Genomic DNA, 13,070 nt, shown 5'->3' with positions numbered 1-13,070 from the left:
TCTATCTCTCTTGTTTTTCTTAGGATGAGACTGAGAAATGACCTGATCATTTTCTATAAACACCTGCATGTGGGAGAGATTCCTGATGATTGCAGGTCTTTTATCTGAACAAGATGATAAGATTCTCTGGCTGTTGGCTGAAAACTAAAAAAGGAATCAGTTCAGAAACAATATGTTTTGAAAGAAAGAGTAGCTTTCCCCTGGAACAACTACCCTATATCATTTGAAAACATTAAATCAAGGCCTTCTAAGCTATAATTTTACCAGGTATTCTGGGATTGATGTGAAAATTGTTAATGCAAGAGGTTAGTGTAGATGGTTGCAGTAGCCCCTTCTCACCTCAGACTGTTACAGTACAGAGAATAGGAGAATAACTTGTATTACACCTTTTTGCATTCATTATGTCTTTGACTGCAAAGGAACTTTGATATATTTAAATAAGGAAAGGACTAAATATTATTATTGAAATAAAAGCTGTTTATTCTTTTCACATACTGAGTTTTAGGACCTTTAGTAATGCTTTGCAATAGTAAGTTTTATACCTCTTCTTCACTGAATAGAAGTTAAAATCATGGCTTTACTTCATTATTAACATGACCATTTGCCTCAAAGCTCTGTCAGGGTTACCAGAGTCTCTCTCTGCTAATATTCAGTGGTCAGCTCGTTGACCCAATGTCCCTGCCTCCCTCACTATCTGCAGAGCAAGCTGCCAGATTAATTCCCTACAATGAGAAATTAATCAGTACTATCGATCTGCAGTCTTCTTTATATGAGACTTCCAGAGTGCTCTTAGTCTCATACTCTTTTCTGATGATTTGTCCTAGAAAAACATTGAAAGGTTTTGTATGTTTCTCAGTGCAATTAGCTACCAGGCATTTGAGGGTTATAAGGAGGTTAGTGTGTTCAGGAGGATGTGCGATATTAAACACACAGTTTACAAACCTAACAAGACCCACAAGTTTTCACTTTCTTTCTTCAGGTGTATTTGTGTTGCTGTTTCAGTAGGGAAAGCTATTTAAGGTAAGAAACTAGTTGAAGGTCTTATTAGTTGGTCTGCTATGGAGATGTCTTGATGTTCACAGGACAGCTTTTCACTCACCTTTGCATTTCATAAGGTTTCATTATACTTCCTTTTTCTTCTAATCTCCTTGGATTTTCTAGTCTGTAAGCCCTCCTGGGCAGGTTATTCCTTATATATTTCACTGAAACTGAACCCTGGGTGTGTCTGGATACGTGTTGGTAAGTGGTCACCTACATCAAGACTTTTGAGACCTGGGTTTTTTGACTGTGAACAAAATGTGATGTTTTCTACTGTGAGTGGTCTGTCTCTGCATGTCTTCAAGGTCCTTCAGCTCTGTGCTCCTGCAAGGACTGAGCATGGCAGCAGCAGGAGGATAATCTGAGCACCAAGTCTGAAGGGATAATCACAGACAGAACATAGTAGTGCCACGTGCAATTCTGGAAAACAAGTGTGAAAGCTGTTAGGAATGAGAACAGTGTAACAGAATAGTCCCGTCTTCCACATCACCCTTTCAGCTGCAATGAAAACAGTAGATGGATAGAAAAAGATTACCCCAAATCAGGATAAAACTCCCACCAGAAGCTTTATGAAATGATAGGATGAATGGACTTCAAGATCCCCCCCCAGGCGGATCTTCAGATCCATCCATTGGGTTATTTCATAAAGCCTGCTGTCACGTTCCCAGCTGACTGTTTTCCGTTTTTCTCTTGCTCAGGTTCTCTCAATTTGCCCAAAGGACATGAGGGCAGATATTTGTGTGCACCTGAACCGGAAGGTTTTTAACGAGCACCCTGCCTTCCGGCTGGCCAGCGACGGCTGCCTGCGGGCCCTGGCCGTGGAGTTCCAGACCATCCACTGCGCCCCAGGGGACCTCATCTATCACGCTGGGGAAAGCGTCGATGCTCTTTGCTTTGTGGTCTCAGGATCCTTGGAAGTCATCCAGGACGACGAGGTGGTGGCTATTTTAGGTACAGTGATCTCTGTTGAAATGCTTCTGGTTTGTGTGTGTTTGCTTAGTTTGTGTGGTTTGCTTAGTTTCGATTATTAACTAGTCTTGCTTAACATGAGCTGGGACTACAGGAGGCTGGTAGTTGTCATAAGGTGGAGATACTGTGTCTCCGGAGATCCTACTCTAGAAGCAAACCTTTAATCTTTTATGCCATTGGTAATGCTCTTTCTGCCCAGTATAGCTCAGTGGTCACAGCTGCAGTGTCTCTGAGCAGAAGAGAATGGCATCTGTGTGCTCGACATCTTTTAAATAGCCTGTTGGAGGAAATGCACATTGCTTAATATTACTGTCTCAGGAGGATTTCCACATTAACCTTCACGCTGGGATTTTCATTCTAGCCCAGAATAACACCTGCAACAGTCTCTATAAAGAAGCAAAATTGTCACTTGCAGTGAACTGCCTGTACAGAAAATAAATGGTCTGATCTGACCTTGTAAAGAGATAGGGTCACACCATGTGTCAAGCCACAGTCATGACAAGTCTGAGTGATGGGGGAGCTCCAGGTTAGCCACCCTGTTGCCCCACTGTGCTGCCTGATTTGCCAGCCGCAGGTGGGAGAGAGAGCAATGCAGACTCCTTGCTAGCTTGTATGGGATTGGGATGGTTTAGCAGATGGTGGGATTGAGTGGTCAGCATGGGTGTTGAGGCAGCAATCCTCCTCAGAGGCAGAACCATGTAGAGGAAAACCATCCAGAACCCGTCTTGCCTGGTTAAAATCAACCCATTTATTGTAGAACTCGTATCCTGTTGAATATTTGCCTTCTCTTAAACTGGAGCTGTGACTCCCTGTGGCCAAACCCAGTCGGTTCCTGGTTCCTGGTCTGAGGGGGTCTCTCACAGCCCACTGAAGCTCTGTACTGCTTCTTCCTTGTAAGAGTGGCTTCAGAGGGCTCTGTAAGTCTCTCTTATATCTCCTGGGGAATGATCACTTGGAGATAAAAGGTTATGCTTGGGAGTTGCACTGGTATGTGGAAAGAGGGCAGACAGAGCCAACACTTGTCATGAGTCAGACTTCAGCTCCTTCCCAACTGGCAGCAGGAGTAAGGAGAGGAGGAATGAGGGCAAGCATGTAGCTGAAAGAGATTCCTGATATTTCTCTAAAAGCCTGCGTATGTGTGTCTGGGACTGGGGTGGGATTGGGCAGTGTGCAGGTGTGTGGATGAAGCTGCATGGGAATGGCTTCCCTAGGGCATCACTCAGATCCTCCCAGCTGGAGAGTATGAACTTGGAAAAACACACATCCATACTCTTTTGAAATACCTACTGCACCTTTCTGTATTCTAGTATGCACTTAGGTTTTGAAAAAAGAGAGATTTAATGTAAGAGTGAATCTGCTTCCATATTCAGATGTGAAATCCTTATGATGAAAGCTCCTAAATCAACAAGTATTCCTTGTATTTCAGCTCACTGGGCCATTTCAATTTTATTATTGATCTCAATGACAATATATTTGCTTACAGTTATTTAAAAAAACAAAAGCTTTAAGAGTAAGTAGCAGCTTTTAAATAAGTAAATATTGGGTTTTATGGTGAAAACAATAAATATGTAATTTACTGAACTAGGAGCCATCACTAAATATGCATGCAAAACTTCATTGCATTTATTAATGAATATTGATATTTATTAATGAATATTGATATTCATTTATTAATGAATATTGTATGTTTGGAATGACAGTAAGTACTTTTTGTTTCTACCTTTTAGATGTAGTAAATCGGGTATCTATGTTAATCCCCATTTGGCTAGAGAGACTTTTAACATTATCTAGTTAAAGTGAATTACCTTTGATTACCAAAATTGCCTTTGATTTTCTCTGCTGAGGTGCAATCCCATGACTCAGAGCTGTGTTCGTCCTGTACTACAGGGATTGGCAGAATGTGCAAATGTAACTTAAAGCAAGATAAACTGCTACCTCTAGTCGTAGAACACACTGAAGAGTCTTTTTATGCTCTGACAGATTATTTAGCAGAATAGTGAACTGAGTAATTGTGGGATGTTGTATCCTAAAAATTCACTTGTGGAAAAAAATCTCTCCCAGATGTAGTTGCAAAGGCATTTATAGTGGCAGCTGTGGCAGCTGAAATAGCGACTGCAGATCAGACAGTGAAGAACATAATTTTTATTGATCTGTTCTGCTTTGAGAAGTTCAAGCACAAGGAACGTGAATCTGCCTAAGGCGGAGAGCAGGTTTAAAAACCTCTGCCTAATGTGAAAACCTCAGTACCTGCTTTGAATGCTCCAAGCATCTGCCATCACATTGGTTTTCCAAGGGAAAGTCAACTTGCAGGACTGTGCTATCAGTCTGTCCGTCCTTTCTGTGCCCCAGAAGTAACCTAGAGTGGAAATGTGATAAGTATCCTTTGGAAACTTGTCCTCATTAATTTCCTCTATGAGAGCAGGAACGTGCAGGACATGCTGTTTGCCAGCCTATGCTCCTTGCAGAGGAAATAACAGTGTAGCGTGATTTAATATAGGAGTGTATTTGCCTTGCTTAAAGAAAGAGAGAGAAAAGAGCTGTCTTTTTTTTTTTTTTTTAACCATGCTCACCTGCACATGGATTGCTTGGTGTATTTTTAAATGTGGAATATCCTAGACAAGTGAATCAGGTAGGGACATCAAAACAGGTTAAGAACCATCGTCTTCCATCTCTTACATTCATGCTTCTGTCCAAAGTGCAGGGCTTCATCTTCTGTCAGGTCCCAGCATGAATCACTCCATGATCATAGAATCATAGAATCAGCTGGGTTGGAAGGGACCTCCAAGATCATCAAGTCCAACCCTTGATCCACTACTGCTGCAATTGCCAGACCATGGCACTAAGTGCCACATCCAGTCTCTTTTTAAAAATCTCCAGGGACGGAGAATCCACTACTTCCCTGGGCAGCCCATTCCAATGTCTGACCACCCCCTCTGTAAAGAGATTCTTTCTAATATCTAACCTAAACCTCCCCTGGCACAACTTGAGACCATGCCCTCTTGTCTTGCTGATAGTTGCCTGGAAAAAGAGACCAACCCCCACCTGGCTACAACCTCCTTTCAGGGAGTTGTAGAGAGTGATGAGGTCTCCCCTGAGCCTCCTCTTCTCCAGGCTGAACCTTAGCTACCTCAGTCTCTCCTCATAGGACTTGTGCTTGAGTCCCTTCACCAGCCTAGTTGCCCTCCTCTGGACCTGCTCCAGCATGATGTCTCTGCTTTTCCCCTTCTTGATCTTCCCTTATTGTGTTCCCTTCCCTTGCAGCCACAGTGAGTTGGGACCTGGGGGTGCTGATCGACAGGAGGCTGAACATGAGCCAGCAGTGTGCCCAGGTGGCCAAGAAGGCCAATGGCATCCTGGCCTGCATCAAGAACAGTGTGGCCAGCAGGAGCAGGGAAGTGATCCTTCCCTGTACTCTGCATTGGTGAGGCCACACCTTGAGTATTGTGTTCAGCTCTGGGCCCCTCAGTTCAGGAAGGATGTTGAGGTGCTGGAGCGGGTCCAGAGAAGAGCAACGAGGCTGGTGAAGGGACTTGAGCACAAGTCCTATAAGGAGAGCCTGAGGGAGCTGGGGTTGTTTAGTCTGGAGAAGAGAAGGCTTAGAGGCGACCTCATCACTCTCTTCAACTACCTGAAGGGAGGTTATAGCCAGGTGGGGTTGGTCTCTTCTCCCAGGCAACCAGCAATAGGACAAGGGGACATAGGCTCAAGCTCTGCCAGGGGAGGTTTAGGCTAGGTGTTAGGAAGAAATTCTTTACAGAGAGGGTTATCAGGCATTGGAACGGCCTACCCAGAGAGGTGGTGGATTCACCATCCCTAGAGGTTTTTAAAAAGAGATTGGACGTGGCCCTTAGTGCCATGATATAGTAATTGGAGTTGGATCAGGGGTTGGACTTGATGATCTTGGAGGTCTTTTCCAACCCAATCTATTCTATGATTCTATGATTCTATCCACCGTCTCCCTGCCTACTGAAAGGGTGTCCTCAGGAGACTTGGCATGCCAACCAGGTGCTTTCCTGAGGCTCCACCATGGAGACAGCCATCCTTTTATTCAGCAGCACTTTTCCTGACTCAATGGCCCAACCTTTGGTGTTTCTTGTTCTTGAAAGCAGATGAAGCCTAGTGATTGACAGGGCAACTTGCAGCACTGTGACATTTTGTTCTCCCCTGGTTTGGTTTTGTTTTCATTTGTGAGTAATTAAATGCCCAGACACTGCAGTAACCAGCATTACAGAAACATGTACAGTAAGAGAATGGCTCCTGTTGTAGATCTGCAGTTTATAGGACTCATTAATGGAGATAGCCAGGTGCCCCATTATGTTTCCCTCATTAGTTGCCTCCATTTCTTCAGACCAGGCTCCCACCTTTTGCAGGTGCTGACTGCTGCTGTAGCAGAGGGTGCACCTGTACAGAGCTGGTGTGATGAGGTGCTGATATACACTGGAGGAAAGAAGGCACGATCATTTTAACAGAACTCATCTGCAGTCTCCAGGATAATGGAGAAGGGCAAACAGTCTTGTCTCTAATTATCAAAACTTTCCCAGCAAGCGAGGTGACCCTGAGAAGGCACATAAGTGATTTTCCACCGTCTCAGGCAGGAGTAAACAATTTAACTGCCACTGCTCTACACAGGGAGGTGTTTTCAGCAAAGAATCTCAGGAAGGACTGGGGGGTTGGAGTCCCCAGTCTAATGCAAAGAGGCATCACCAACCAGAGAGCACCTAATAATTGTCCCTGCTGCAATTAACCTGAATTTGCACCTGATGAGGAGTTTCACACAAATGGCAATGCAAGCCATGGGGCTCTGGAAGCTGCTTTCCAGCTCCTGCTATTTGCACAGATGGCTGTGTAAGTTGCACAGTAACTTAAACTGGGCATATTGATTAACAAGGTTTAAAGAAGTAGGTTTTTTTCAGCAGAAAAATAATGACCCACCGTGTTCAGATGTTGATTGTAGGAATTGATCAAAAATATTGCTCAAGCTGCGTAGCGATAAAAATTGGCATCGACCACTGGACTCCTGGTGGGGGCTGTTGCTGAGTGAACTCAATTTTGATAGTCAAACCAGAATGAATATAAATGTAATAGTTCATGTTTCAGCCACGCTTACAGTCCTGATCCCATGTGTATTCAATGAAGTCATTTGCCTTTATGTGTTGTATGTTAATTCTCAGCATATTCTGCATATAATACTAGAGCAACCTGTTGTTTATTGGATTTATTGTTATTAGGCAAGCCAGACCTTATTAGAGGTCTGCTTCATAAATTATTTCCAAATGTTTGATCTGGGAAGGGCATATGATGCACTATCAGAGGAAAAAAGGAAAGCAAGTGTCTTCTTGAGTTTGGGATGACAGCCGAAAGTAGGGATGAGTCTTTTTCTGCTCTAAATCTTACATGTGTTTGGAGGTCAAAAGATTAAGTCTCCTACAAAATCACATGGAGAAAAGTTCTTTAGAGGCAGAGAAAGTAGCAGCTCCCATTAAGTGAGCAGGAGACCCAGGTGCTCCATAGTTCTCATCCAGGGGCATTAGTAATTTGATGCTTGAAATCCATGCACCAGCACTTTGAGTTTCCATGCCTATACAGCCAGGCATGTGCTTTGTGCAGGACAAGATTGACCATATGTGATGCACTTTATGACATGAAAAACTGTCAGTGCAATTCCATCTCATAGTATTAGTGGCTAATTCTGTGATTTTAATTAGTTTAGTTGCAGTTTGGGTTTTCTTCTCAAGTGGAATGAAGGTGGCAGAATTTACTCCTGTGTCAAATCAACTCTGGATATTTTATACTGAACTTTTTTTTTTTATTTTTCATGTAAAGTCAACCATGGTAGACTAATTGTGAACATTTCCCCAGGTTAGTAACATGCACCTGGTAGCAATTTACAGAACAGCCTGTGTCCTATTTCATCTATAGAAAAGTCCCCTGTGTTCCAATGAGTTAAAGCTCTAAATTAACTAAGAGGAAAATGATTCATAAAGTAAGGGTTTGAGTTTTTCCAGCTAGCAGAACAGAAATAATTAATGTGATTCAGGCTGTTTTAAAGTGCTGAATCTCAAAGTATTTTGCAAAGTACTTGAAGGGTTACTGATCTGAGAATGAGTGTGACGTGCTGCTCTGCACTGTGCAGTTCTTCTTAACTGCCTTGAAATCAGTCAAACCTTGCAGGTCTGGGTTGACATCCGCAGTACCATGTGTAAGATTCAGTCCTGCTGATACTTGTTCAAAAGTGTTATTAGTTCTTACTGACAGACTTGAATTTTTCACATTATTTTGTAAATTTAATATATTTTGTCTCTATCTGCATGATAGTTAATTATGATAAGAAACATCAATCTTAATTTAGTGCCAGCTGGTGTGTTATAGATGTGATCCACAGCCTCCAGAGTCAGAAAGATTCCTTTCACTGAATTGAAATGTTTTTGAATTAGACCTGCACGCTTCACTGCCAAAAGCAGGAGCTCAGAAGTCTTGGCAGCACAAGAAAAGGAAAATTATTTAAAAATCATGAGATATAGTTCTTTTAAATCAGACTAACAGTTTGAGGCAATGGTATTTGCCTTATGAATTTTGAAGGTGGTGGAAATGCTCATGCTTTCAGGTTTATTTTGTCAGTCAGGGAGGATAGAAACTTATTTCGGTATAAAATCAAAATGGAAATAACCTGTCTCCAGGAACTGGGGCTTCTAGAAAGATATGAAGCACTAGGATCCTTGCACTAAAAATGAGAGAGCTGAGGGGAGAATATCTTTATGGACCTTGTGCTCTGCTTGCAGCATTTCTTCCTGAATGCTGGAAGAAAGGTCAGTTTCTTTTGTGCTTCCAGGTGCAGATGTGGAAGGTTGCACTGTGTTAAATAATGCAAAGTACCTTTGCCAGCACAGGCTTGGATCTTTGGCACAATCTCTTGTTAGTGTTTCTTTGCTAGAAGTGCTTTTTGCTCACATCATTCTGCCCTTTCACGTGGTCAAGTGCAGTCCTGGAGCTGGATTTTCACACTGCTCAGGGATCAGCTCTGATCTGATTTCCAAGGGAGTTGTGGCCCTTCTGGATACCACAGGAAAAGACTGAAGTTGAGGATAAAATGTTCACAGGAGCAAGGAGACCTCTCTCACAGTGTAGTGTCATCTCTGCACATCATGGCTGTGCTTACAGGAAGCAGTGATGTCCCCGATGGCAACTGCACCTGATGAATGTGCACCACTGAATCACCCCCATCTTCTCCAATTCCCCTCTTTAGACAAAACCAAATGTATCAGCTATGCCCAGAAATCCAAGCAGCCCAGCAGCCTCTCTCCAAAAATGGTCAATAGCAGATGTACAGGAGAAAGTAGGAATGTGAAGTAAGGAAACAGTGGTGCTTCCCCAGAATATTCTCCAACCCTCCACTGAATTATATTTCAATTTTATTTCACCCAGAGGGAAATCTTTAGTGTTTAATAGCCACAGATGGGTTTTATTCCATGAATATATCCCATAATTTTATAAACCTGTGCAACCAACTCCAATGTCCCATGATAAGGAGCTGCAGAGCTGGCCTAATCCCTGAACCATCATGGAGCTGTGTGGTGCTCTGGGTAACAGGAGCTGATTCCCTCCCTGCTCACTGGATGTCTACATCAGTTTGGGGCACATCTGTCCTGCAGCCAGAGGTTCCACTGCAGATATATAGGCACAGATGTATTTGTGTGAATATTGATACCAGTATATGTAATTATGGCTGCACGAACGTGGCATTTGGTCGCTGACCTCCACTTGTGTGCATGCTGTCATCACTTCATAGTCAGTGGAAATTGAAATGATTAGATGAACACTTTCTCTACATGATACAGTTTTACTGATTGTGAAGCGACTTCAGCCTTTGCTTTTTATAAACAAAATAAGATTTGAGTGTATCGTAATGGAAAACCGGCATTATTCATCATGTCCAGCTTTTGCGAGTGTGACTGATGGGACTTTAAAGATATTTTATATATATATATATATTTATATATATTTGTGGGTTCTGAGACACTGTTTAACAGGAGTCTTTCTTCTGCAAGTTCAAGCACTTTTTCCTTCCATCTGCAATCTCCTGGGGAGTTTCATAAAGCCCTTACGAATTTTTCTGCCTGAAAGGTCCAGACATGAGCTGCTGTCTGACAAATTGGCAAGTCAGTCCATGGTGCAAGGCTGTGGAGAATATCTGCCCCCTCAAATCTGTGTGGGAGAGTTATCAAAATATAGAAGATGGTACATAGAAATATCATGACTTATTACATGGTTAAATACTGTATGATTGTCTCTAAATATATTTATGCAAATATGCATGAATATATATATGTATATTTTATGTATTTAGAATGATAGCAGTGTAGCTATTTCAGCAAAAATTATGCCTGTCACCAACACCCTACATGTCTTACTGTTTTCCTTGGTTCTTTCAGTCCCCAGATCCAAGTTTGTGTGATCTTGGAGGTCTTCTCCATCCCAAATGAGTCTGTAATTCTATAGATGTGACGCTTAGGGGCATGGTTTAGTGGTGGATTTGACAGTGCTGGGTCAGTGGTTGGGTTTGATGATCTTAGAGGTCTTTTACAACCCAAAGGATTCTTTGATTCTGTGATTCTATCCTTACACCTGTGTTTCTGCCAGTTTTAATCCAGCAGTGTCCAAATACTGACTCTCTTCCTCCCTTTCCTCATACCAAATGGAAAATGTATGCAAGCAGTTCCCACTCTAATTTAGGGCATTCCTTTTTTTCAGCAATGCTTTGGGCACTGTGAGAGCAGGGGCAGGAGAATTTCCCACAGCTTTGCTTTCAGTCAGGAGGGGTATATTAAGACTGCTCAGGACTAAGGACCGTGCAGGTTTGGGAGTTAATGTGCTGAGGCCTCAATAAATCTCCAGAGAGAGGCTTTGGGAACTGTGCAGGCTGCATCAGCTCCAGTGCCTCTGTATTCCCTGCCCAGCCCCAGAGGGGCTTTCCCTGGAGGTCTGCATGTTCTCTGCAAGTGAACAATATGTATATATATACAAGTCTTTGAGTAGCTGGTGTGTCAGACTTACCAGTTAAATTTGCTGTCGCAACTCTGAAAGTTTTATTTTTATTTAGTTGCATTGTGTAAAATTAGCCTTAGAATCATAGAACAGTTTGAGACATGTTCCATTAGTCCAGGTTGCTCAGAGCCCCATCCAGCCTGGCCTTGAACAATTCCAGGGGTTGGGCATCCACAACTTCTCTGGGCATCGTGTTCCAGTGCCACACCACCCACTGAGTAAAGAATTTTTTCCTAACATCTAGTCTTGTCCTGAGTGAATAATTACCACTCTCTATGCAGTGAACTACATTTAATAGGGATGAAGTACAGTACATTAATCTCTGTATTTATGAAAAAAGACACGTTGTTTTGGAGGATCTGGTAGGTTTTGTTTTCATTCAGTACATTCCTCAGCACATTTATAACCATCAAATAAGGCTTGGACTTGTGTGGGGAAATGTCAAATTCAAGAACTCTTAAAAGTTTCCAAGATTTTATACTTTCTAAAGAGTATAAACAACAATGTAAGAGGAGTTTGGAGTTTCACCATTCAAATCCAGTGGGCTCATGGAAGAGTGAATAAGTTCAGTTCATCACGTCCCACCCTTTCTGAGAGAGCCAGTGCAGTTCCCTGCCTCACAGAACTGAAGACATTGAGATCTTCTCAAGTTTATGAATAGTGGTTTCGTTAATCAGTGATTTGTGTACAGATTCTGTAACACACCGTCGTGCAGAGTTCTGGACTGAGCATCCACTGCTTTCAACCTCTTGACTTAAATTACCTGTGTATTACCTTAAATTTGAAAAGAAAACAAGTGGCTCACTCACATTTCAGAGGGAAAACCATAATAGCCCCTATTGTAGAATTCTGTGTTTTTAAGTGCACTCTGCAGCCACCAAAAGCAGGACTCAGTTCTGTCCTGCGTCCACCTCAGAGAGCAAATCCATTAAGCAATTTTGTGCATTTCAGAAATGGTCTGTTTTCTACAAATTATGTAACTGTGCTGAGTATGTCTGTAAATTGGGTTTTGAACTGTGGGTATAGACAAGGGTAATTAACTGCAAAAGGTAATTTCAAAACAGTACATTGGATAAATTATAATGTTACCAGAAAATGCTCTGTATTAAGGAAAACATTTTAAAACAACTTGTTTTATAAATTATACCAGCTGTGTTATGTATTGTAGTTAATTTTAATTACATCAAAATATGTAGAATTAAAAGCAGTGCAATGAGATGCATTTATAACCTTTCTAAGGGATGATTCTGCTATAGAGACTTTTGCTAGAAAATAAAAACAGGGAAATGAAGAAGGACTGGAACCATTTATTTCACTCTGCCTGAGAAATGTTAGATGTGTTTTACTGGATACAATACCTAAACCAGAAATGGAAATAGAGAAATAGAGCCTCTGACCCCCAAAAGTAATAATGTTGGATAAATTAGCACTCTGGTTCCCACAGTAGAGTTGAGTGAAATGTTACAAGTTCTTAAAAGAGGAAATATTAAAATGTGTTACCTTTTTATCCCAAAACTATAACATCACTAACCTTCAGCAGTGGCCTGCTTGAGGTACCTGGAATCAATAGCCACTGACTAACTGATTTTACTTTCCTTTTAATAACTGCTAAAATAAAGAGCAGGGATATCTTTGGGGTCTGCAAAAAAAATACCCTTTGTACCCTTTGCTTCAGGATTTGAGATGTCAGCCACAAACCACACAGCATGGCCCTTGCCCAACCCATGGCCACATAGCAAGAGGCAGTTTTTGAATACTTCTGTTGCTGCCACTCCGCTGCCTCTTCTTGGAACAACCACAGAGTCCAAACCTGAAAGCCCGTCTCCAGTCTGCACCCATGCTGGTGTTTTTGTTGGGTCAGAAGTGTGATTTTGAATCTGATGTCCTTGTCCTCCCGACTTGTCCAGCTTCAGTGTCTAGCACAGGTGTGTGGTGTATGAATTCCTTGCAGAGCAAAGGAAGCCAAGGTGTGTCAGAGCACATCTCATGCACTTCTGTCCGTGGGACTGGACTACAACTAG

The 13,070-nt window shown here is 42.2% G+C and overlaps 1 protein-coding gene across 1 annotated transcript in view; it reads left to right on the top strand.

Annotated features, from left to right (window-relative positions):
* Positions 1–13,070, top strand: part of KCNH5 (potassium voltage-gated channel subfamily H member 5) — a 155,835-nt gene that overhangs the window by 99,508 nt on the left and 43,257 nt on the right. The window contains exon 9 of the mRNA XM_027637916.1: positions 1,737–1,989. Coding sequence (XP_027493717.1) covers positions 1,737–1,989 — 253 coding nt within the window. The remainder of the gene's footprint in view (positions 1–1,736; positions 1,990–13,070) is intronic.

This window comes from Corapipo altera, unplaced genomic scaffold (genome assembly GCF_003945725.1).
Source record: "Corapipo altera isolate COAL_440 unplaced genomic scaffold, ASM394572v1 23, whole genome shotgun sequence".
NCBI classification, from domain to species: Eukaryota; Metazoa; Chordata; class Aves; order Passeriformes; family Pipridae; genus Corapipo; species Corapipo altera.
The sequence above is the reverse complement of the archived record's forward strand: the minus strand, read 5'-3'. Positions and strand labels throughout refer to the sequence as shown.